The 26,694-nt window shown below is 39.3% G+C and overlaps 1 protein-coding gene across 1 annotated transcript in view; it reads right to left on the bottom strand.

Moving 5' to 3' along the window:
- Positions 1 to 10,020: 10,020 nt before the first annotated feature.
- The window catches only part of snta1 (syntrophin, alpha 1), a 31,080-nt gene continuing 14,406 nt past the window's right edge, over positions 10,021 to 26,694 (bottom strand). The window contains exons 3-8 of the mRNA XM_046383186.1: positions 15,078 to 15,273; positions 14,606 to 14,795; positions 14,044 to 14,174; positions 13,412 to 13,608; positions 11,922 to 12,109; positions 10,021 to 11,630 (exon numbers count right to left, since the gene is read on the bottom strand). Of these exons, the coding sequence (XP_046239142.1) occupies positions 11,538 to 11,630; positions 11,922 to 12,109; positions 13,412 to 13,608; positions 14,044 to 14,174; positions 14,606 to 14,795; positions 15,078 to 15,273 (995 nt within the window). The 3' untranslated portion in view covers positions 10,021 to 11,537. The remainder of the gene's footprint in view (positions 11,631 to 11,921; positions 12,110 to 13,411; positions 13,609 to 14,043; positions 14,175 to 14,605; positions 14,796 to 15,077; positions 15,274 to 26,694) is intronic.

Below are 26,694 nucleotides of genomic sequence, written 5' to 3'. Positions count from 1 at the left end.
CACATAACTATTTTCTCATCACCCCTGCAGTCGTCTGTGAAAGTCATATCTCTTTATGCTCTGTATCAGCTCAAACTGGAGCCACAAAAATGAGACCAGTCACATGCAGTCATTTCAGATGTTTGTTAAAGACTGCAGCTGCTCTTTTTGAACAATATCGCCCACACATGCTGCACCTTATCCGCCAATAATTGCATGTTGAAGAGAGTGTTGTGTTAGTGTAATAAGGTTCTGGCCCAGATGTTTGGGATTAAAGGCTTGTTATAAAAATACAATATAGTAACTCAGGAAGTGAGTTATTTAGCTCTGTCATGCACATGGCATGTAGCACTATTCGAAGAGGCTTGAAGATGAGATTGGGAAAAGATTCAATTGAATATAGTGCAACATGTTGGCATGTTGTATAATAGACAGTCCTAACATTTGGTTGGTGAAAAAGGTCTGTGTTCTTAAAATCGGCACCATAGCAACCAAGCTGTGGAACATGCTCTGCCAATATACAGTAAATGTAACTTCACAATATATTTTTACTTTTCTTCATGAATCCCTGCTATGATTTGAAACAGTATCTCTTCATTTACGGAATTCAAACACCTTTAGGATACAATTGTGAAAATAAATACATGAACTGCTTATTTGAATATTGAGTGTTTAATCAATGACTGTATTGATTCACTGATAGCAACAGAATACAACTGCAATGACCTCTAGTGTGGGAAAAAAAAAGCTTTTACAGCCATAGGTGGACTCAGTCTGTCTGAGGGCCATGGAAGGAAAAAAAGAAAGGAAAGGGCACCCGCAGCAAATGTGAAAAAATGCAATTCACATTTAAAGTATAACTACTACCCGTCTGTGAAACACACTAGAAACTATTAACTATTTTCCCATTTAAAGGCACTGAAGTTTAATGTACCGCCAATAAAAACACATCAGTGTCAGGATGAGATGATCAGAGCAGATCACACCTGAATTTCACTCGGTTCGCGTCCTGTGTGAAACCAAGCATTACTGATCTTTTCCTAAACCTGACCACAAAGATTTTGAGCCTAAACTTAAACAAAGTGCTGTTTCATGTTAACCACATGCTGGAAAGACTTTGTGGCTTGAAGACTTTTCGCATCAACCACAGACACTAAAGGGTACCTTGTGCGTTTGGATGAGAATCTGTTGCGTTTTCTCCACTGGAAATGCACCTTAGAATGTGCCTTTCTAGGCTGATTAATTTTCCTTTTCTTCCCCAGGAAGATGAAATAATTATCACTGAAGTCTAAAAACAGAAAATTGAAAATGTTAACTGCAGGCAGTATGCTAGCTATCTTGCGAGCTTGTTCTGTTACTCTTAATAACCGCTTAATCCAGGAAACAACAAAAAAATTGATTCATTTTGCTGTATAGATTCTTTAAACCAGATTATTTACTGTACTGTCATATATGGAGTCTCTGTAGATCCCTCTGAACATGTTACAAAGTACCTTGCTGCAAAGCCAAAGTCCATCAACAAAGGAGGACAGATCATTGAGGTGACGTTACTGAGCCCCAGGGTTTCAGTGACCGTAAATGTTTACCAGTTTTTAAAGCTCCTTGACTCACTTTAAACAATTTTGGTTACAGTTTCACTTGCACTTGAAATTCAAAGATAAATGTAAATGTATTTTTTTGTTATGTAGCTGTTATGTACTTTAGAATCTGTTTTTACAAGGTTTTTACGCTGCTTTCCAGTAGGTTGATCAAACTACATATGACTCCGCCAACAAGCTTAGACTTTGTAGAGTGGTTAGTTAATTTGAGTCTACAGTCAGGACAAGTTAAATTGTAAATAGTGCGCTGCTTTGCGTCTGTCTGAAACATGCAACAAGAATTTTTTCCTTTTTTACCAATTACAATGTTTTTGTACCTGCAAAATCCAGAATTCTTTGTGCTTGTTTACAATTTTCATATTTCAAATCCAATATATCATTCCATCTTTAAGTCATATCACTCTCTATTTATGTCTGTGAGACAAACTTTTTCTTTCTTCCCAGGGGACACTTATTTTTGTCAGCTGCATCTGCTTTCATTAGAATCAAATACACCAGAATCTTCTCCATGTTTTTCTGAGTCTTTTTGTTTTCGGTCTCTCTTCCAAGTAATGATACTTTCTGTCACTCCAAAGTCTTTTCAATCAGTCTCCCTGGTTTTAAAGAAATTGAGTTAAAAGGTTTGGAGCAGGTGAAAAAATGTGGATTGAATTCTAACTCTGGATTCAAATGAAAGGATCATCCTGGGCTAAATCATTCAAGGAGAGTTCCAGGTGCCTGCGCATAAACCCCAATGAAGGCCACATGGAGACAGCGTGTGGGTTTTACAAATAAATATTTGTTCTCAGTTAAAACATTTAATTTTTTTCTTGATGTTAGTCCTGCATTCTTTGAATCCCATTAGAGCGTCGGTGAAGGAAGTACAGGAAGTGGTTGTAGGAGAATAACTTTTTCAGTAATGAGCAGACCTGCCATGAGCAGCAGCTGTTGAAGCTGTAGCACTCCACCTGAGTGTGAGACAGGTCAGGAGTTAATGTCCAATGTTTTCAGAGACTTCAAAGTCTTTAAAGTATGCAAGATAAATACTGGAAGTTAAATTTTGCTGAATTGTTGGGTTTTACCTCGTCTGTGAGAATTTTGAAAGCTCCAAAAGGTACAAAGCTACGATTATTGTAAAGTGCGACTTTGCAACAACAAATACACTTTATGAGAAATGTGATGGCACCTGAATTATGTTTTTTTGTCCACATAATAATATAAAGTTAACATATGTGACAAGTCCTGTACGTTGATTTATAGTGTAAATGCAAAACAGACACCACACTTCGTTTGTTTTCCAGCTATGCTGCTCTTGCAATACTATGTTCACTTTAACGAACTAAGGTGTGCTCAGAGTTTTTTGTGGGACAGGTTAGGGAAAGCTCATGGCCTTGGTTAAGTACTGAAGTAGTCCAAAGTGGTTTGAAACATGATACGGGATGAGTTTACTTTGTTAACAGCTGACTAAAAGCACAGTCTCTCTCTAACCTCCAGCTCTTTATGTCCCTAAATCTAACCACATGTGGAATCAGGATGCCCATTCGGTCTGCAGTATCACAGTCCTGCACATGCCTACTATCCAGATGTACAGTGTGTCAGTATCACAGTGAGACTAAGAGTGTACAGCCATGCTAGCAGCTCTTTGAGGCTGTACTGAGCAGTGCTGGGAAGGTTATTTTGAAATGTTACAGGGCACAGTTCACTAGTTACTTAGAAATGCAATAAGGAATGTAGCCTAATTATTTTATTTGCTTTATCACGTAGCTTATTACATTTGATTACTTGTTGATTACTTTTCTAATATTTTCAACTGGGCAATAAAGCTGAAGAGTCCTATAAACATACATTGAAATCAGCTAAATTATATCCTGAACACACATAAATATACAAACATAGTCAGGCGTGAAGTACTTTATTTTATATGACTAATTGTGGTCATTTGAATTGCCTGTAGGTGTTTCCCCGGGTTTGACTTGGAGCCTTCATGTTGACAGTGTTTCACTGCAGCTGAAGAAGCTTTACACAGTGTAGTGATGTGAGAACCCTTTTCTGATTTCATAAAGAAAATCTTGGACTTACAGCACTGAAAAGCGCTCTTATCCGATGACCTGGCAGACTCAGATTACCAAGAGCAAAGTGCAGTGATTTGGCTGGCAAATGAGAGGCTGTGCAAATTCAAACGTGTGCACCAATGAAAATCAATGCTCAAAATTTGAGCACACACTGCCCCATAAAGTGGAGCCTGTCTAGACCCAGAAAAAAGCTCCTAGTAGGCAATTGTAACCTGGATGGCGCTGCACTCAAATTTGTCTCCATGGCTTTGCTGATGCATGACATCCAGGAATATGACAAAATACAGCAGTGCAAAAAGATGCAAAGCAACAGAATGAAAGTTATGTTGTTGTAGATATACTTTACATTTGGACATAAGCCTTGTCTAATCACCAGAATTTGAATTGGTAATTGTAATTTAATTCCATATTTCTTCCTCATTACCTTCCCCATTATAGATTACAATGACTTTTCATTTAATTATGTAACCCCACATATATACTAGCATTAGTATGCCATCTTGCTTATAGTGACAGTACTAACATGCTGATGTCAGAAGCGCCCCAGCCCCTTCCAAAATGCAGAAGAACCTATGTTGGCAGTGAAACTCTCTACCACCAGTATCTGGCTTGTCGATTCTGGCTACTTTAGAAACACAGTCGACTCCACTGAAGAGGATCAGCTCTCTCTCTAAATATAAAAGGCTCCTGATATAGGTGGAAATTTGCTAATACGTGAACAGCCCAGAACTCACTAATCTAATGAACCCCTTCATTTTGAACCATAAATTCATGATATAAACACTGCAATTTAATCACTTATTCCTAACTTTAATTGCATTTGTTAACCGTGAGCCAGTAATGACTTAAATCCTGTTTTCTTCTCACACCCACATACATGCAGCTCGCGGCCTCGTCTTTCTCTGCTTGTCAGCCTCAGATATTAAACACAAGAGAACATTCTGGAAAAGTCACGTTTTAATACATCTCTTTTAAAAAATGGATTATCAAATTAATGGAAACTGCTCAATAACTGCTGCGGTGAGGAATGCTTCCCACCTAATTGAATTAGGGTTTTCATTTCTGTGATTTCTATGTTTGTTTTTGGCAGCTGCCATCTGTTTGCCTGGGACCAGCTCTATTAATAAGCTATTCAGATTGAGATGGGGCTTTATTCCAGCAACTGTTTCTCACCTCCTCTCTCTCTCTCCCCCCTTTTCTCGCTTCCTTGCTCACTCAAATGATTGTCATGGAAATCATAAGAGGTGCCAAACCACAAACAAAAGAAAAAGCTTTAACATACACCTGAGCCAAAAAGAACAGAACTGTAGTCTAATTACAATGGGAACAATTAAGACTGTGCATATTTATTGACAGGGGACTTCACACAGAAGCATATGCTCATGAATACCAAAAAAAAAATGAAGGCAGAATTTGGTGGTGGTGGTGGTACGGTGAATGTAAGTCTGTATGATGGCGTTGCTATGAAAAAAGCACTTTAACCCTATAAAACAGGCAAAGAAGATGTGCAGTTTTATATAACAAATGAAACATTTTTATTGCAATTTCCCCATAAACTATTGTATTGTGCACTCATTTTATGCAACGATTTGACATAACACCTTTCTGAAAGTAGTGTGGTCAATTTCAATTGCCTCAAACAGAGAAAGAAAAACTTCAGCCACCAGTATTAAGCCTCGTTCATAGTTTTTTTTTTTTTTACTTCTTCCATTGTCAGCAACAGTCTCTCTTTCAGTGCTCCAAGAACAAGGAATTCCAATCTGGGCTATGCTCAGTATTCTGATCACACACCTCTCTCCTCCAGTAATACAAGTCTACTTTAAAATTCATAACTACATTTGGAAAGAATAAAAGGGTGCCCTGATGGAATATTTCCAAGGAGCTTACTTGAGCGAAAATACAATTCGCTTTGGCATATTTAATAACCTTAACCTGCTCTTTAAGACATACAGTAGTAATAACAATATTAAAAAATACCAGTGACTGAAAAAAAAATCCAAGCTATGCCTTAGCATGAAATGAGTACCTATAATTCCTGCCTCTAGGAGGAGGATGAGAGAGCCACAGAGAGAAGCCTTGTCAAAGTTAGAGTCAGCTCGGCTCAGCTCTCATTTTCTGCCTTTCTCTCGCTCTCTTCTACTGCCTGGGAGGCAGTCTGAATCAAACAACCCAGATTGATTAAGTTTGGATGAATGACTTTCCAGTGACACAGGATTCAGCCTCACACCATCCCTCTGTACATATCTGACATGGTTAGTGAGGAGCTGATGTGAAAGTGATTGTGCAGTTGTTTCCTTTGGAGTCTGTGCAATGTTGAAACGTTCTTCCCAGACTAAATGTTGTCGCCATTGCTCAGTTCCTTGAAAGTCCTGTTTGATTCCTGTTGAATCCTGCTTTGATTCGAATGCCTCTCAGGAAGAAAAGCACAATGAGCGAGTGTGAGAAAATAGATAACATGCTCTCCCAATTGGAATATGAATCGCTCAGCTCGAGCCTTAGCATTAATCTCTTGCCCTCTTTCCTTTCTCTAGTCCTTTTGTGTTAAGAGGGAGAAAAAAGATAGTGTAGAGAGAGAGAAAACAAGAAGTAGAGTATTGAATATTCTGGGATGTCCTGTTCTGAATTAGGTCAGGACCAATCAAAGCTTAAATGCTCTCTCTCTCTCTCTCTATACCTCCCTCTCTCTCCCTCTATCTGTCTCTCTCTCTCTATCTGTCTCTCTCTCTCTCTACACCCCACCTAATGCTTTCTTTGTCATTCCTCCGTGTGGAGAGACAGAGACCCCTACTGTTTCTGAAGGCACATTAAAACCTGTCAGACCTGGATGTTTCTCTCTTCCCTCAATACTCTACTGCCATCTGTCTGCTATGATACACAGTGTAGGATCAGACAACATCCTGCTGCATGTACGCACATATAATACACAGCAGGCAAATCTCTCTGCACTGATCTCATATTTGTCTTAAACCTGGGCATTGCATGTATTTATATCCTTACAGGCATTCTGAAAAGAGAACAGCAGACAGGTAAATTATTGCTGTGTGAAAGAAACCCCTTAATAGTAATTATTTAGTTTTGGAAACATTCATTGCTTCTGTGAATGCTCTCAAGGACGAGAGGAGGGCTGCTATTAAGACAGCTGCTGATTTAATTAAATTCTATATGAAACTCCGTAAGATAAACTTGTTAAGTATCTAAGAAATGCAGTACTTGTAGGTTTTTCTTTGTTTTTGATTCTGTTTATTTGTCTGTTACATTTGCATTTTGTGTGAGCAGTAACTATTTCTATAATAAAGAGATTGTCACAAATGCAAGAACAGTAACTGCACTGTAAAAATATGTCATTACAAAGAAAAGTGCTGCATTTGAAATTTTACTAAAATAATAGTACCTAAGTACTATCAGCAAAACTGTGGTGTACAAGATGTCTCCAGAAGGTGTTCATTTTTACACTTTTGGAAATTATACATTAATACATTATTAATAGCATTTTATGTGGCTGTAGCTTGTCAAAGTGGAGTGGATTTTAACTACTGTAAAGTGTTAGTTTAAACAATAGGAATTCATATTCTATAAGGTCATCGAATGCTTGTATAATCTGAGACAGTAAAGAAACTGGTTACTATGAATACCAAATGTACCATGGTTACCTTTAAAATGTGGTAAAGTGAAATTGCAATACTCAAATGATTTGTACTGCAGCACTGAGCTCAGGTGCACACAGTCAGGAGTTTGGCTACAAGGTACTGAAACTATTCAAGTTTGATGAGAAAATTTGCATTCACATCCATGCTTGATCTTTTGATTATGCACAGTAAAACCTGCTGGTATGTATACAGTGTGAAGATTCAATCAGACCGCAGGACAAGCTTTCATAATGACAATGATGATGGCACTGATGATAATAATGATTATCTTGATGACTGTGATGATGACTTAACAAAGGAAGTGATGGAGACAGTAACCAAAATAAAAAAAATAGAGCTGTAGTTGATTCAACACCTTTAGCAGTAATTGTTGGTCATTTTCCAAAAGTCTTGCTTACTTGATGAAGCTCTAATGGAGTACTTAAGTGTGAAAAAAATATGTCAATTTCTCTCAGATTGTTGCAGCTATTGAAGAAGATATTTTAATTTTGTCATTTAAAAAAATGACATATCCACTGTGTTTGATTTCAACTGAAATATCACATTTAGACTTTATTGATCCCTGGGGGAAATTGGGTAAATAAAAATGGCTCAAAGGATTTGACACAATGCAAGTGATTAAAAATGAAAAGAGAATGAGGAAGAATGACATCGAGAGAGAAAGACAGAGCAAAGCCACAGTTAGAGAAATAAATGTTTGACTGCACGCAGGAGCTGGGATGAATGGTTTTCGATCTTACAGATGATAATCAGGCTTTTATTTGATTGCAGCGCAGCAAACTGTGCTAAAACACACAACATGCTGAATTTACTTCATGTGGTACTCAGTTTTTTTTTGTTTACTTGATGCTGGAGTACTGAAAATGGACACAACTCTTGGCTCTGATTTACCACAGTTAGGTAATGTGAGTGCTTGGCCATATTTTAGTCCATTTGTATTGCCAACCATTTGCTAAAGTACGTTTTCTACATTTGAGATCGTTTTTCTTTTTATCTTCCTGATAACAAGCTTCCAATTTTATCCCAGTGGTAAAATGCAGAAAAACAAATCTGAAGAGGAGACTTTCATCACAGTAAATGTTGTCTTTTTGTTGGCTGAATGTGGAAATTGATTAATCTGAAATTCTTTTCTATTATGGTACAAACATTTGATAAAATAGTACACCATAAATAAAATCTGGGCAAAAACAATGCAAAAACCCCATCCTGTTCCTTTAAGAGTGTGTATACTGCAATCATCCCAGACTATTCTCTTCTCCAGTCTCTGTGCTTTTGATTCTTTTATGTATACATTTACTGAATATTCCCGGTTGTTGTGGAATTTCCAGGAAGACCATTATGCCTGACTGGGAAAAATATTACACAGTCTTTCCAGTCTCATTTAGTCAGTATTTCTTCTCTTTGTAATGTTTTGCTCTCCTGCCTTTGACACAAAAGAAAGGATTGTAGAATGTATTCTATCAGGTGCAACATCTTCTTTTAGCCCCTTCACTTACTAACATCACATTTTCTGTCCATTTTCTCTCTCTTCCTCTCCCTCCTAAGTGCCCTTCCATTTTTGTTAATCAAAATATATTCACACAATCTCCTCCTCCTCGCCAGCGGATCTGAGAGGCTGATTGGCAATTTCAGCAGCAAAACCATAGTTCAGGGGTAGAGACGGATGCAGCCAATCTGAGAGCTAGCTGCCGTTACCATGGTGACACTCTCAACAAGAGGGGTGAGAGCTGGAAGGGGAGGGAGGGGAGTAAGGACAGAGGAGATATGATCAAATGTGAACAACTCTATTCTGATTTGATAGCTGATATACAACTCAGTTTATTACTAGACTCTCCAGCTTCCAGGCGCACGCATACAAATACACATCTTGCACACACATAGACACACGCACACGCACACTTTACAGAGTAACAATGAACATCTGTGCCTCACTGATAGCACTGCAGTAAAAGCCTATAAGAGGGAACTGTTTGCATGTTCCTTTTACAACGACCAGCAGCAGGCCTAACTGTCTCCATCTCACACCCCGCTGACTTAAGCATCTCGTCGTCATCTTTGCTCCGTCCATTCTTCAGATCTGTCTGGACTTAATAAAACTGTCACACCACCAACTGGGACCAATAAAGACGGCACGAAGGCTTGATCTGCTGTTCAGTGGAGCAGCTCGTTAAAGACTGTGAGATATGACATTAGAACTTACAGATGGAGATACATTAGGATCGACTTAAAAGGACTGTCTGAGCTTAAGAGCTATTCAGATGGAGGGATAAATTTAAGGAAAACATTTGGCTCTTAAGCTTGCTGCAAGTGTCACTATCGTCACAAACTAATCCCGAGGCAGGTAATGTGCAGAGGGTTTAAGAGATTGGTTTTTATTTATTTGTTTTTAACTAAAAACAGGTGTGCTGTTGCTAGAAAGCTGTTAGTGAGAGTGGTATGAATGAATCCCAAGTTGCAGGGTGGAAAACTAAAGAGCTGAATGTATGTTAAAATACTCTATGGAGCTGAGCTCGTTTGTCACCGCTAGTGATACCTTCAACATAATACATTTAGCCTTTGCTAAATACTTTTTTTATTACTATTGCTGCTTTAATCAATATGCTATGTACAGGTATAAATTAGGTTCATGGGTTAATATTCATTTAGTGAGAAAAAAATGCTGTCAAAGTAGATAGGTCTTAAGAGAGGCAAAAGAAAGAAGTCAAATAATCACAGTGACACTGATGCGATATTAATAAAGCACACGGCAACAATAAAAGTTAACAAAGTTTATTACATGTTTATATACAAACAACCCTGCAAGGCACACCTTTGTTTAAATAAGAATATACAATACATTTTATTCTCGAAAGCAAACAAGGTTTAGTTCTGAAATATATATTATAAGTCTGTTTAGTGTGTGACACAGAGAAGCTGTGGATGTCAAGTCGACACAATAAAGAAAAAAACAATCAAAACACTTTATGATGTAAACAACATGTTTTATGTGGTAAATTAACATCTCTAAATGTTGGTCAGAAAATGGACCATCCGTGCTTTCTGATGTTTGTCCGCTCAGGAGATTAAATTCTGAATTACAGACATTAACACTGTACTTTAAATAGGTTTATCTAAGAACTACACTCTGTACTTGTATGGCAGCTTATCCGTGAAGGAAACATAGCTTAGCTGGACTGGCAATATTTCAGCCTACTATCTATCATCTGTATTATGTGACAACCTTTATTGGTGGTCTGAAAAAAAAAATAAGAGCCCTCATTTTGCACTTGACATGGGCTGAAATTAAATGAAACAGCAGTTATATTGTCTGACAAAGACCATCTAAATTCAAATAAGGTGTCCTTTCTTGCTAGGAAATGTTTTCATCTACTTTGTTGGTTAAGCTAAAACACGATTTAAAAAGCCTTTTATAATATATTGTTAGTCATTTTTCTTTGTTAGGCCATGGATTAAGAGCACACGTTTAACAGAAGGAGAGAGACAGAGAGGAAAATAGCTGTAATGAAAAAAAAAATATATATGTGACTTGGCATTTCATTAATCTTCAGGGTAAAGGCAACGTAAGCATCCAAATTAAAAACAAATTATAATTGCACTCTGTACATTGTTCAGTACAGACCATTGATCATGTAGTGATTTGTCATTGTGATATGTCATTCTGTCACTCCACTGAAGCTGCCTTTATCAAAAAAAAAAAACAAAAAAAAAAAAGACGTTTGCCCAACATCAATCAGGGCATTTGTGAAATAACTTTTGTTATTACTGCTCACAGCACATAAAGCAAAGATTGAAAGATGAAAGGATGCTCATGACAAAGGCCTGCTATGACTCATGAAACAAAACAAACCTGAACAATGAGGCAAAAAACATGAAATGGTGGGAACATTAAGCTAAGAAACTTTAAGATGCTGTCTGTCATATTCACACGATTTGCAATCATAAAGTGTCCTGACCCTACTGTAACAGATTTGACAGATGATAGATTCCTTTAATGGCTGCTACGCCATCTGTACAACCTCTCTTTACCTCACAAATACTCGCTCAACAGAGATCCATCAGTGTTACAGTTTTCTCTTTATCCCTCAAGAAAGAGCAGGAGGTGCCTGACCAGTGATGATCATTTTAGAGGCCTACAGGGAGGCTGGAAAGAAGGGGTTGGTCAGCATCTTTTTCCAGGGTCACATCCACTGGTGAGTCTCCCTTCTTTCTGGGCTGTGTGTTTTATTGAATATTCCTATTGTAGATGTTCTGGTTGGCCATTATCATGCCAGAAGGCCAAGTCGCTTGACCTTAGCAGACAGGAAAGAGTGGATGATGAAGACTATGGTCTTGGGACAGCAGTGGAGGTCCAGTTGCTGAAAAAAAGTGATAGTTATAGGAAATGTGTGAGAGAGAGAGAAAAAAAGAATATATTGAAAATACTGTAAATGACATTGAGGGTTGCATCTCCATCAATCATTTCAATTCTCAATTTTAACATTTACTTTACTGTAAAATTATTGTGATTTTAACATCAAAGTTCATTCTCGACCTTGGAAATACTACTAGCATGTCATGGTGGTCATTAGCAAATAAAATTGTTGACTCAGATGAATCACATTGTGATCATTACCATTAGATTTTGTTCTGTCCAATGCAAAACTTACAATCTCTGCTTCAGGGCCTCCAAAGTCAAGGAACATCATGCGAACTCCATCGTCTGAGGACATCCTTAGGCGCTCGAAGGGCTGCTGGAGCAGAATACTTTTCCTGACACCCATTTCTTCAGTGAATAATGTAAAACCGTCATCAATGTGCACTCCCAGGGTACACTCCTTCCCATTCCAACTGCAGGCTGCCAGGGAGGAAAACAAAACTGGGGTTACAAAGGAAGGGAATGTAATGATTTTATAGTGCTCAGCTGAAATAAATCTGTCACATAAATCTGTTTTATTTTTAGTTGTGAGCTCAGTGTTTGGGTGTTGACACAGAGCCTAACATTCTTGGCTGCATCCTGTGAATGTGACACCTTAGTGAACTGTAAGGATAAATAATGCTTATTGTCAAGAAAAGAGAACATGTTTAAAGCTTATTAAATGGAACTTGCATCCTAGTTCTTCTAAAACAGACCATTTATTACATGTTAGGCTAAAAGTTTGTTGCACCAACACAATTTACCAGCAGAGGGCAATGTAATAATATTATTACCCAGTGCTGTTAGCGAGTTGGTGCCTGTCTCACAAAGTGTGATTTAAGATTAGCCGAAAAAACTCCTAAAATGCAGAATCTGGATCACAGAAGAAAAAACTGCTGTACAATTAATCAGTGCAGGGATTAGGTTGTAAGATACCATATATATACCATACAGATGTAAGTGAAGCAAACAAACAAACAGCAACAGCAAAAAAAAACCCCAAAACATTCTGTCTCCTGTCAAGCTCTTCACAAAATCTATCACACAAAGCTTTTCTTTCTAAATCCCGGTTCAAATGTTTTGTGCGACATGCATGCAGAAATCTCCAGAGATTGAGGACATTATGCTAAAGAGTACAGTTCCTACATCTTTGTGCAAGAAACAATAAAGTGAGAGAGGCTCCTATTATGTTATTAAATTGAGATGTTTGTGTGTCCCTCTTCAGTAGAAACTATGTCTTGTGCAGTAATTGTTGGGATTAAGTAGATTTGAGGTATAGTCATAGATATGCTTGAGCAGAATTGATGACATATAGGCATGTTTTCCTGCTAAATAAATTTTTACGAAGACCAGAAACATACCAGCTGAGATTTACTTACGTTACACATTAATCAGTGAAAAAGACTTGTCAATCAATTTTAGAGTGACAGCAGCGTTGTGTTTGGAGTTGTCAGGTTTGGAGGGGTTTTATAGCGAAATCATCTTTCTATTTTTCCTTTTATTACAGGTTAATTATGCTTATATAATGAAGTGCTTTTGTTTCTGATGCAGGTCCTAAGTATACTAATAAAGCACCATCAGAAGATTAGTTTATACAAAGGGTGACCCCAAAGGGAGTCAAAGTGGCATATATATTTATTTGTATTGTGTCCTCTGATAGACCAGTTTAGAAAGTAGAATTTTCTGACTGGTGGAGAAAATTGTGCAGAAAGACTCTGGAAGTCAACAAATCTGTATCTGTACCCGTGGTGACCTCCTTGATGAGTTCAGCAGCATTGTGGCAACCCTCCACCAACAGATGAGTCCAGGTAGACAGCTCCTTGGCAGAATCCACCCTGAACACATGGGTCTCCACGCCTTGCTTTGTGCCAGAACGCAGGCCAAATGAGAGGTCAGAGTCCAGGAGAGGAGAACTTTTCCCTGGGCCAGAATGGACCAGTCTACAAGGGAGACGAGAAGAATGTAGATGAAAAAGAGGGTACTTAAGATGGGCTAGAAGAGCAAATGAAGGGGTATGCATATTTATGTGTTACAGAGAAAGTGTTACACAAGTGAAAAGAGAGATGTGGATAGCAGAGAATCAAGGGAGGAAAAACGTGGTTCATGACTCATAGGTTCTGGTTCCACGAATTTTTTCCAAATGAATGTGACGTGATGTGCCGCCATGTCCAGTAGTACACTTATGGAAAGAGTGAGCATGTGCTCTTTGACTGGGCCAAAAACAGCCACAGAAAAGGCTGCTAACTCTAAAATGGGCTGCCCAGGGTGGAGAACAGATCTACTCAGTTTGTTTAATGCCAAATGTGAATATGTTTATGTAAAAAAGAGCGAGGTAGAACAAGTGTGTTAATATATAGAACTGTATGTGGTGTGACCTGGTGGCAATGAGCGGGTGACTCTTGGTGGGGTTGCTGAGGCTCTCTTTGTTTTCAGGCAAGCAGGGATACAGGAGCAGGTCTTTGTCAGTCAGCACGGCCAGTACTGGTCTCTCTGGACCCTGGGTCACCTACACACATGCACATTTGTAGCAGAGCTGAAGAAATCATATAAATATACTCAAATGGTACGTTATGATCACCACGATTACCATTACCAATGATGCTCATGGACATCAGTAGGTTAGGTATAGGGATCAGGTTGCTAAACGTGACCATACATGAAAATGAATATGTGCCTCTTGTATTGCTGTACTGCTACATGCACTTTAGGATATGATTCAACTTAACTGTCCCTCAGTAGAAAATTGTCTTTGCTTCAGAAACACATGAAAAAGGGCACAAAAGAAAGAAAAACAAAAACACCATGAAAAACTATTGCTTGTAGTATTTCATGGGGCTCTGGTGGTTGTTTTTTCACGAACAAGAAAATACAAAATACTGCAGGGCAGGTCATGCAGAATGGAACATGTGGAACATGAACGTTTGTATTCTTGCATACCTGCTCTGTAATCCAGCCCAGATGTTTGACCTCCATGCCAGGCTGCATGGTCTTCATCTCCTCCTTCACTCGTGATAAAAGGTTGGCAGTGCCAGCCTGGATGGCATTATACCAGGACTGGGCCATGGCTGGGTCTTTTGCTCGCAGGAACACAGAGTTCTTTCTGTTGGATGAAATCACCTCAAAATACCTGGCAGATGAGATGAGAGAGAAGGACAAAGAAGCAAGCAGAACAAAAGAGGGGGGGGGGGCACATTTAGAGAAATGAAACACAAATGGAAAAAGAAAAGCTTGAGGGTGAAGGGGAAGTTTCAGATATTAACAAAGAGAATGAGTGAGTAAGACAAGGTAAGAAGTCTCTTTTACATTGTTCTCTCCAGGCCTTTATCTTTGGCCATGTCTGTCATTTTTTTTCTGTACCAACTGAAAGTCAAGTATTACCGTAAAGCTGTGAACTTGTAACATACAGCACCTGTTTTCTGTGTCTGGAGGGCACTGTTTTCGTGACACCTGGCACATCTTCAGGGGGATGCAGCGGGGCTCCTTCACCTCAGTGGGTGAGAGCTCGGTGCCCCTCTGAGGTGTGGAGGGGGGAGAGTCCCAGGGGAGAGCAGCTCCAGGGGACCCTGAGCTTTTAAAGAAGGCCGACATCTCCTTAATGTATTTCACTGAAGAAGAGTGTGAGACACAGAGAGGGAGAGAATTAGATAACAGTCAGGCACAAGCAGTACAAGAAGACAGAGGACGGAGAGAAAAGGAATTTGGGAAATGAATGTGGAGCCTCCAGGTTCAGAGATGAGTTGAAAACTGTAGCAGTACTTAAGAACAGCTTTTAAAAGGTGCAGAAATTCATATGTGAAGAATTCTGTTACTGAAGATTTTGCTGCTACTACACAGAGCTTGTCATGCTCTTTCAAGAAGAAAATCTATTCCTATCATGACAAGTAGATCGATAGTGTGATTTACTAAAAAAAAACAGCAATAGTTTATTTTTGTTATCCTTTAATGTATCTTATTTTATGTGGGTGAATCTGGCATGGATAGACGTGTGTTGAGCACAGGCTGGAGGCAGAGAGGACATGTGATTTCCTATGTCAATGCACTGACACTGTCTGACATGAGTGATGAGGAAACCACAACCCAAAATGTACACATTTTAGAATAGACTTCTCTTTATATATCTGAAGATGCAGTCATGTTTTTTTTGTATTCTGTCTAGCCTAAAGTGATTCATTGATAGTACTTGGTTTATTCACAACAACAATGCTGCTCATGATGTTGTGCCGACAGAGTTCTGACTAACAGAGTGGCCTCCGTACTGGGGCTGGGTACTGGTACTCAATACTTTTGATGTATCGACCAAATTACCCAACCAAGTACTACGAAATACTACTAAAAGTTCTCCAGTCAAACAATACCTGCATTAGATCCTTCCTGTACCCAGATCTAGAACAAAAGGACTATATGCATGGTTTTGCTTGCAGCCAATTCCTGCAGGCCTTCTTTGATTGTAATGTGATGTGTGACTGATCCACTATGGCAGCAGCAATAACCTGATGTGGTGAATTTGAGCATGGTGTATTTGACTGGTTTGGTTTGACTTTTGTCCAGTGTGCAGAGATGCCACCAAAACATTCACAAGTATGACTATACCACAGGTCTGTGGTATCTGATAGAAATAAACGCATGAAGAGCAAAAACACTTATTTCAGGAGAAACAGGGAATAAATGGTAAAGCACCTCAACGAGCAAGGATTAAAAAGGGTATCAAATGAAGTATTCCACTGGTATCAGGGTACTGGTATTGGTACTGCTACCATAATTTTTTTTTAAACAATACCCAGCCCTACTCTGTACATCCATAATGCGACCCATCTCATTCCCAGGGTGTCAAATAACAGCTTTTTGACACGTTCTTTGGAGGCTCATCCGCTCGTAGAAGGTAACATTTAAAGGGGTGGAGGTCGGGGTTGACAAGTGGCTCCTAACCACATAATTTTGTGCCAAAACTCAAACAAAGTGGTATTTTATGTTAAGTGCACACAGACAGATTGAAAAGGATAGGCTGTTGGCTTTGGCCAAACTGTACCTTGCGCATGTGACAAAGTGTCAGTATGTGATGAGCTGAGATAATGTTGCCATAACTACAGGAAGCACGGGGCAAACAGGGTTAACTATGGTGTGGGCATTCAGAAGACATGTTCTGATAAAAATAGCACAATTCAATAGTGTTAACAACGAAAAAGCAAAAAAAAACTTTCTTGGTCTGTTTCCAGTTGCCATATATAATTTCAAAACTTGTTTAAAAAATGTAACCCAATAATTAAGATCTTCATGTGTAGTAAATTCTTATACATGTACACAGACTTAATATTTTGTACCACCTTCATAACCACAGTATCCCAGTGACCACTGATTAGAAAATTGGGATCAATTCTTCAAAACTACAGCGGTTGTTTGGTCTCCCAATGACGACAATATTGCAACCCATGATTATTTGTAAGTAATACAGAAGAAAAAAGGGGAGAGAGAAAAGACAGGAAAAGAGGACGAACAAAGGGCAGCAAAGAACCTCTGCTGGATTCGAACCAGCAAAACTGCAGTCTGTGATATGGGTCCCAAGGCCTATAATTACATGCTGGACATGCAGGATATAATCTACTGTTACCAAATTAATTTGTGTTAGGTTACCACATCATCCAGCTCTTCTCAGCTCGCATCTCTTCTTAAATGCAGTTTTACCACTCACACACACCTACATACACACACCCACACACACGCACACACACACACACACACACAGAAACACACACGGCCTCAGCTCCAGCCCAGTAGGCTGTGGTATGGGTTTGGCAGAAGTAGCCACTGCTGGAGTAAAAATAGCCCAGAGGACATGGCAAGGCATGAGACTGAAGGCTGAAGGCAGAGCTCTGGTTTCACTGGGTAAGTGTGAAGTGCTCTTCTTGCACAGTACAAGAGGCATGCAGTCAGAGGGCAAGCCGAAGAGTCACAGCACACGACAACAGGACTGAAAGGGGGGCTTCTACCACTCCCAAAATAGAGGCCCTGCCAGGCAGGCAGACAGGCAAGCAGGCAGCCTGCCATACAGTTATTTTGCTGAAGCATCAAACTGAACATCCGATCAAGGACTGTGTAGTGGCACCTTCTCTCTTATGGTTTTCCTTCACTATTAAGTGTTGAAATAATTCAGCTTTGTATTTCTCTCTTTAATCAGGGGGTGGCAGAGTGGCTCAGTCATTGAAGAGATGTATCGGAAGAGTCTGTATGAAATATCTTTGAGGAAGAGCTCCAAGCACCCCACCTGCTCACTGACTGTAAAGAAGCTGCCAGTTTAAGCCATAGCTTTTAGGTTTCACGCACAGGTCGCTGTTGGCATGTGTCATGCTGACTATGATGTAATGCTCACAATTGGCATCCAGCCCTTGAGCAGAGGCATCACAGGAAGCAATGTATGATGAGCAAAGTGAGAGATTGTCCACTTATCTTGTCCTTCACACAGTTGAGCAACAGACCAATGACCAATGTAACATGATACTACCTGATAAAACTGCCACAACGTTTATGAAAAGACCCAACTCCTGTTCTTTTTTAAACAGGATGCCAATACTGAAAACTCGCAGAGCATTTGGGGACATGTCAGAAGGGGCCTTAAGCTGCCACATTGGCTAAATGCTGAAAATTAAACATACAAAAGCTCCTCTGAGTCAGCTAAATGCTCACTGCACTCCCAGCTGCACCTTTCTTTCTTATGAAAACTTTCATTCTTTTTCAAAAATATTGACCTGAATCTCCAGTCTGTCTCTAAATCTTTCCTTCTGTGCCTCTCCTCTGAGATGAGGTCAGTAACTCATCTGATTGGTTGGGGAAGAGGATTGTTTCAATACCTGGAAGCTAAAAATGTCTCGCCATTACAGGTTTTTCCCTCAGAGTCATAGAGAAGAATGACTCTTTTTTTCCTGCATAAGAAAAAAAAAAAGAGTATTGAAATTGAAATTTAATGCCAGCCTCCATCCACCCCATCTTCCTCTGTCTCTCAAACTCACTCACTCTCTTTGCTGGTTTAACTGCATCCTTTTCATGTATGGTCTACCATTATGGTTTCCTAGGGGAGACATTTACGACACACACATTCTGGGTTTAACGCAAACAGTCTCTCAAACACTTGCATGGGTAAGCACACATGGAAACACACAAATGTGCACACAAAGTAATTTATGTCCAAAAACTGTTATAATGTGTTGTACTGAGCTTCACCACTGTTTTAGGTATTGGCCTGGTGTCCATAGCATGACAAAGTTGGCATTGAACACAGATAATATATATGAAATAATACATATAGACTCGCACTCATTCATTTAAAAGATATAAAAGTTTGTTATTCCCTTTCATATGAGAATTTGCACTGTGCAGAATCAGCTCAATGCAACAACACATATGAAGCACTGCAACCAATATTTACCAGCTACAGCTTTGAAGTAGCTGTCAACTTGCATACGTAATGTTTCATGGAAATGAGCTTCTGTCCATTTGTTCTTGTGCCAACCTATTGATGTTTGTATCATGGGGTGGCCAACTGCTTCCTTGTTGCTGGACCAAGGCCATTCAAAATTGATGTGGTCAATCTCAATATGGCAGGCTAGGCCCTCAGACTGTGGATGGAAATGGGAATTGCCTACACTATTGTTTCAAGTGGAAGTCATAACAGAAGATCTCCTAAACCAATAACGTCCTCTCGTGGGTGGCAGAAACAGGTAAAACTGGCATTTCAGTGGTGGCTAATACATAATACGCTCTGAATAATGAAAGTTTCTTGAAAACATTGGAAAAAGAGAAAATGTAAGCGTGGCTATAGGTTCTAATATCTGGTAAACAGTGTTCTATTCTCAGTAGTCATTACTCTTTATTATGTGAGACTTGTTTAAAGTTTATGTCTGTGTTTCATGTTGCACTAACTGCTCAGCAGAATATTCTAGGGGAAAACACCAATCATAGCAAGTATAACGAGATATTTTGACTTTATTATTATACCAAAAAAAAAACAAGCAAAAATAAAACAATGTGGAAATGTTTGCTAGAAACGTCAAGCATTAGCTGTGGCCTCACATAACAAGATAGCTTTCAAACAGTGGTGAATGAAAAGGAGAGGCACGAGGGATGGGGAATCTAAGGGGAGGAGGAAAGGAATTAACAACATAGAAAAGAGAGAGAGATGGGGAAAAAAGAAAACTGAGAGTAAGAATAGAAAATAAGAAACCGTGAGACAGGCAATTGAGAGAGACTGAACATACAGCTCAGCCCAGCCAGAAATGTTGCCATGAATACCAGTGGCGGCACATTCAATACAGAGCTAAAATTAGCTGAGATGGCACTGTTATTACTTAAGCTTATCTGGCAGCCACTGAAACTACTTTTGTGCTGTGTATGTGTGTGTGTGTGTGTGTGCACGCACATGTGCGAGAGAGAAGAGTTTCTTTGCTTCTTCTGCAGAATCTGCCACTAAGCTTTTCCTGCTAAAGTCTTTACACTGAACCTCACAAATCCTGTCCAGACATTTTCAGCCAATTCTGTTTTGACACAATTCACTTAACTGTGGCTTGAAAAGGTTTTCCTTTTTCGTTCCCAGCTCCCTGGACAGTCTAAACTGCCAAAGCACGAGTATAAAATTTCAAACCGTGCGCTGCCAGTACTCCCTATTGTGTTGATGGTCTGACATACATATACACATACCCACATACACAGCCATGCTAAATCAAACAAACCCTGCATCCATACTTCAACTGTTAATTCTGAGAATTCATTTGAAAGGTATAAATCAGAACACCAGCAGGTTGATGTAGTTGGTCGTTAATAAGATGCTTCTTGACTCTGCAGTCAAAAAGTACCATTGGAGAAACGGTGCTCTGAAGATAAACTCAAACCCTTCCTCCCCCTACCAATGGTTACTGTGGGAGCAGCTGGAATGTCACTTGCCAGTCAGCGACCTCAGAAGCATGCTGTTGGCTTTGTAAACCATGTCAGGCGAACAATGTCCCAGTGTTACACCACTAATGAGGAAAGATGTCTTGGGCCAAAACAACATCATAAATAACTATCCAACACTATGGAGCACTCGCTGTTTGGGTACACTGAGGTCAATCAGGGTAAAAGAAAAAAAAAACAAAAAGACATTCATGAGCCCATAAGCATATGTAGAAAAAGAGAAAAATAGGAACATGTACAGTCTGACCAATCCAACAATAGTGACAATGTTGTCAGCCAATTTTAGCTCATTTCTGAATGTATAAACGAAATGTTGGTGGACAAGGAACAGATATTGCACAGAAATGCCATAGACAGTGTATGTTCATTCTAATTTATAAATGCCTTTACAAAGTTTGCTAATCACAGAGCATAAATAAGTTTACTTTTCAGCTTCAACTTATTTATGCTCATATTTATCCAATAATAACTTCCATTAATTGATTTTTTGGGGCCATGCCGCATTTGGAGTTGTGTTTCTGTCCACTTGATGAATGTAAATCGTTAATATTAAACCAAATTAGAAATTTCCATGTCAACCTAAAATGTTTACTCTCAGTCAGGCTTTGTTGTGCAGAGAAACGCATGCCTTGTTTTCTGCTATGATTTACCAAACATTCAAGTTTACTGATGTCTTGTTTGAGATGTGTGTGTAGTGTGTGTATCATTTCCCCAGTGTTTCACTGACTAATATGTGTCTCTTTCTGGAAATGTCAGTCAACCAAAGAAGATTCCCCCTGTTCTGAATGATTCATGCAAGTTCATCGTTCCTATAGCCCATCTCATTAAAATCATGGATAAATGCCAACCTCAGTGAGTGTAAGGTACGGTATGACAGACACAGAAATACAGAGAGAGAGAGAGAGAGAGGGAGAGCACATCAAATCAGACTTTTAAACTAATTCACATACTGCCAAAGTACAGATTTGATTACTTTGCATAGTGTGTCAGGAGAGTTAATTATCCTAATTCAACAAAGTGAAAGCGAATGAAACTTGAACAGGATCCGGCAGAGGACAAAAAACGAGTGAAAGGGAGGTTCAGCTGCACAGATTTCCACTTTACTGTCCAACTTTTCCTTTTCAAAGTATTCTGCATCAACCACGTCAAACTTTATCAGGCACCAGAAAATGCACCTGGATTGGTGAGTCACTTCATGTGAAAGTTAAACATTAGACAATGGACAGTGAGCAAACATAGAACAGCATCTAATGTTAGCTTGCTTCTAGCTTTGTAGCTAAGCAGGTTAACGTGATTAGACTGGAGTTTGCTGGATATTTTGAAAAGATGAGTGTTTGTTTGCTTGCCAGACTTGTTTGCACAGAGTGCTGGCTGAGCTTTGCTCCCTTGGTCTTCTCTCTGCTCTTTCATTTGCTTTTATCTGTGGGATCTCCTGTTTTTCTATATGACTGAACCTGTACTGTGCATTTTGTCAGAGTGATTGATATTGGTTAATTCCGTTGTAAACCCATCCTCTTGCCTGCTGGTGCACGGACAACTGCCTTTTTCCATACTCTTACTCTGCACTGTTGCAGAGTGTTACCTTCTTCTTCTTCCTCACACTTGGCTTTATTTTTTCCCATCTCCCAGCCTCCACTGCTTCATGTAGAATGTTAAATCTTCTACTGTGCTGCACTACTGGAGCGCATATGGAGTTCTGTAATATGCCAACACGCATGATTCAATGGCTGGGCATAATTTCATATTGCATTGAAATATCCTGTTTGAAGTGAAGTTTTTCCTCCAAAAAATGTAAATAAATAAAATAAAACAGTGATGTATGCTAATAGATAAAGGGGTGATGACAGTAAAGCACATTACAACCATAAGAGACTTGAGACTTGACTTGAACATCTGGGCATATACCACCCCACCCACCTGCTCCCTCCTCAATCCCCAGCATGCACATGCTGCACAAAACTGTGAGATGGTTCAGTGGAGTCTAAACCTGTAATGAAGCGAGAGAGTGGCACAATGCCTGACCCACCAATTTATCAGGGGCCCCGGTTCAGGGCACTGAGGTTCAGAGGGAGCCTGTTAAGCAAACTTGACACTACAGAGTGAGAGAGGGAGGGATAGTTGTGATTTAATAAAGCTATGGTATTTTGTGGGTTAATCCATTCCCTTGTGAGTGGAAGCACAATGTCCTCATGGGCCAGCAGCTCTGAAGGAAGAGGAACCAAGCTTTGTGTCCACAGGCTTTGAGGTTTCACACCAGATTCAGGACAGAAACAGCTACACTACATCTCAAACTGCAGAAGAAATTATATTCTGATTTTGTCCAGTTTGATTAAAATAAACACAATACTCCAAATTAATTTTGTAGCGCCTTCTGGACTGTTGATACTAATCCAGTAATGCATAATTTGCAACTTTGCAAATAAAAGGATTTGTATATTTTATTTTCCTGAAAACAAAGCCAGTACTTCAGGACAGGACTTGCTGCAATAACATTCTTTGTCACTTTTACACACTTATCCACAACATAAAGGACAGTATAGCTACAGGACAGCAATAATACAGTATTTAAGATGTGTATCATTACGGTGGGTTTTTCCCAAATGACTTTAAGCAAGAAAGTCTGACTTTCCTGAGTCATGGCTACATTTGTGAATGTTTACATAAAAAAACAAAAATTGGAGCTCCAGATGGGTGGGATTTATTTCTCAGGAAGTTCCACATTCATTGTCAATAACAGCACATGGCTTCATGTGTCCTGGGAAGACCCATGTAATAGAGGCATTAACATACTAAAGTGTTTTCAAGTATGACCTGCCCCATGGTTTCTCAGCTGGGAAAGGAAACCACTGCAGGCAAGAAAGGAGGTACAAGAAGTGTAAAAGAAAGAATATGGAAACAAATACTGTAATGATGCTTCCCACTAATGCAATGTATGTCAGCATAGATACACTGAGTGAGTTCATCTTAGAATGTCAAATCAGACGCAAGTTGAATTTTTATGTGTATCTTTTAAGTCAGTTTTTGTGTGCTGACCTCAAATGTGCAGTGGTGAGATTTCAATTTCAATTTCAATTTATTTATATAGCACCTTATACAATCAAAATTGTCTCTAGATGCTTTACAGAGATCCAGAGCCTGAACCTCCGAGCAAGCAGACAGTGGCAAGGAAAAACTCCCTTTTAACAGGAAGAAACCTTGAGCAGGACCTGGCTTGCAAGGGAGAAATATCCTGCTGATAGTCGGCCGGGTGATGGGGGGGGGTAGACAGGACAGAGAGGATGAAAGAGACAGAGTGAGAGAAACATACGTGCAGTAAACATCATAAATTACAAGGACAGACATGACAGATTGTTATAATTGGAAATCTGAAGAGATGTATGCAGAAGAGAACTCGTCAGTTGTCAGTGCTACTGCACGCTGGAAAATGTGTGTGCAACTTTGTATGGCATTTCTTTCCAGAAAGAAATAATGTAAAAAAGAAGTTTTATCTCCAAATGAGACTCCCAAAGAGCAGTGAAGGTTAGCTGAAATACACTATAGTCAACTGAACCACTGTAATGAAGAGAATTTCATTTTGCAGCCAAATAAAGACTTGATAAACCTGCATTGTGCGCTGAACTGTTCTACAAAACAATTTCAGATCGTTCTAGAAAACAATGCTAAATTTGAAATAAAGAGAAAAGCTATTGGAGCGAAGCTTTGTATAAAACTGGAGGGATGTGGCTGAGGGATTCAGTCAGGCTTCAATGGGGAAGGTTTATTTTCAAAGTAATAATTATACTGTCACATGGGTGAGAGCCAGAAAGTTTTAATTAGGTGATAAAGTACATACATGTCATCAGCTCTACTATAGGTTAGTGTAGGCAGTCATGACGTCGCTCAGTTTGCTTAAGCCAGGGCTATCAACACCAAACGGCTGTGATGGTACTCCAGTCATACAGGCAGATCCAGGACAAACACTGGTTGGATTCATACATTTACATCTACACTGACATTTCATCAAAATAAATTTTGAGCAGATACATCTATTTGAGAATCTGATCACATAGTCAAGTTTACCATGTGTGTATCAGTTGCGCAAGGCTCATGAAACTGGTGGTTTGGTGGTTTGATTTCATGGACATGTCACATGCAGATGTGCTTCTAAAGTAGCAATTAAATTTGACAGGCAGGTCAAATTAAGAAAAAGATGAAAAAAGAGGACTTGTCCAATCCAGGACTGTAAATTGGTCTTTCACTTAATAGAGAAGTAGTTTTATCTGCAACCGATAACACTGAAGCATTGTCTCATGGACACCATTGTGCACATGTTTTTTTTTCCTAAGATATATTTCATTAGGTGCCAGTGAAATTCAGAAAAGCAAGGAATGCGACAGGCAGCAGACTGGACCATTACGTCAGAGGGCACACCAGTGACTATACCAACACAGCACGACAAGCTATTCAAGCAATTTTTGGTGACAGTATGAGAAATGTAATAATCCAGCACGCCTGACTGAGGAGAGAAAAGACAGGATTCTCATGCTGCAGACAACAAAGAGCTACACAAAAGCTAGAACCAAGAATAATAACAGAACTTCGACACTTCAAAATACTGGGCCAGATGAACAGATCAGCTAAAAACACAGAACAACAACTCTCACATCTGTGACTGGGCCACGGCAGGTTGGCCCGAAGACCCCACCTGAGAATTTACAGTTGGAAACTGTGAATTAAAAAAATCTCACTTGCCTCCCTGTCTGCCTATCTGGCATGGTCCAAAAGAGACTTGGGCCACCCAGTAAATTACCACTACAGGTAGAAATAATGTGTTTGTGAGTAAATTCATGTGCATGTGCTTGCATTCATGAGCACAGTCTTTTTACAGATTATATTATGTATGAACAGACAGACTGAGGCATGCTGCATCAGAACCTCAACTTGCACAGAAGTAATTTTAGACAAGGAATGAATAGTGCAGACAGTCTTAGTAGGCAGCACGTTGTCTTCCAGAGAGGAGTTTTAAATCTACACTCCCCAGAGTCATTATATTCCATAAATCACTCATTTAATCAGACTTGAATCAGCAAAAAAGAAGATAAGGTTGGAATATATATTTCTGCTGGCCCGGTTTAAAATGACTGTATGGTATCTTCTTTTGAGAAGCTATATTCAAAGGGCTCGATTTTTAGATAGGAAATACAATTTTTAGCCCTCAGAGTGAAATGTAACAAACTGCTAGTCTGCTCTCTTTAAGGCTTCTAGAGGGCTGCCTGTTCTGTCCTTTTATTCATAAGTCAGGCAATATTAATGCAATATAATGAACATGATTTTAAGTGATTATCACAACTACAAAGTCAGTGATATGAACAGGGACACGGTGTTGCAGTTAGAGATCAAAACACCACTTGTATGTATGCATGCATGCAATACAAATGAAGCCAGTTAAAGGATTTGATGCAGGAAAAAGGATGAGCGATGTTCATGTGCATCAGACAGAAGAAGATTAGGTTTGGGGTCAGGTCTGGGAACGCTGACAAAGCATCAGCTAACATTCATCACAGACACAAATGAACCTCTTCAAATCTAATTTCACCGCAGGCACTCCTAAAGCACTGGGCTTATGCACACTGAATTATTACATTCTAAGAATTTTAAAGTAGCATTAACGCACTTTTTTCTAAAGGAATGATGCAGTCCAGTCAGTGTAGTTACATTTATTAAATGTAGTCACAAGTGCAACAACTGTGTCTCCTGGGACATCATATCAAAAGCTGTAATAAAACTTTGACTCAAAATGCAGCCGACATGAAAGGTGTGCATGGCACATAAACCCAGCTCAAACAGAGTTTGCTGAACAACAGCACACAGAATTTGAAGAGTCTGGATTTAAACAAATGGGCCTTTCTTTGGTTTTTCAAAAAAGAAAAAAACCCTACATGTGATTTCGAGTGACATATAAGGTGTGTAGAACAGGTGAGTCAAATCAGTAAGTGATCAGCATTGAAATAGAAACAGATCACATAGAGAGGCAATGCATTGCAAATTCAATGGTTCATATGTCCACGATCGAAAAATGAGCAAAGTCACAGGCTAAAAAGAAAGCAGAA

The sequence above is a fragment of the Scatophagus argus genome, chromosome 3, assembly GCF_020382885.2.
Source record: "Scatophagus argus isolate fScaArg1 chromosome 3, fScaArg1.pri, whole genome shotgun sequence".
NCBI lineage: Eukaryota > Metazoa > Chordata > Actinopteri > Scatophagidae > Scatophagus > Scatophagus argus.
Note: the sequence above shows the minus strand (reverse complement) of the source record. Positions and strands in the feature narration are given on the sequence as shown.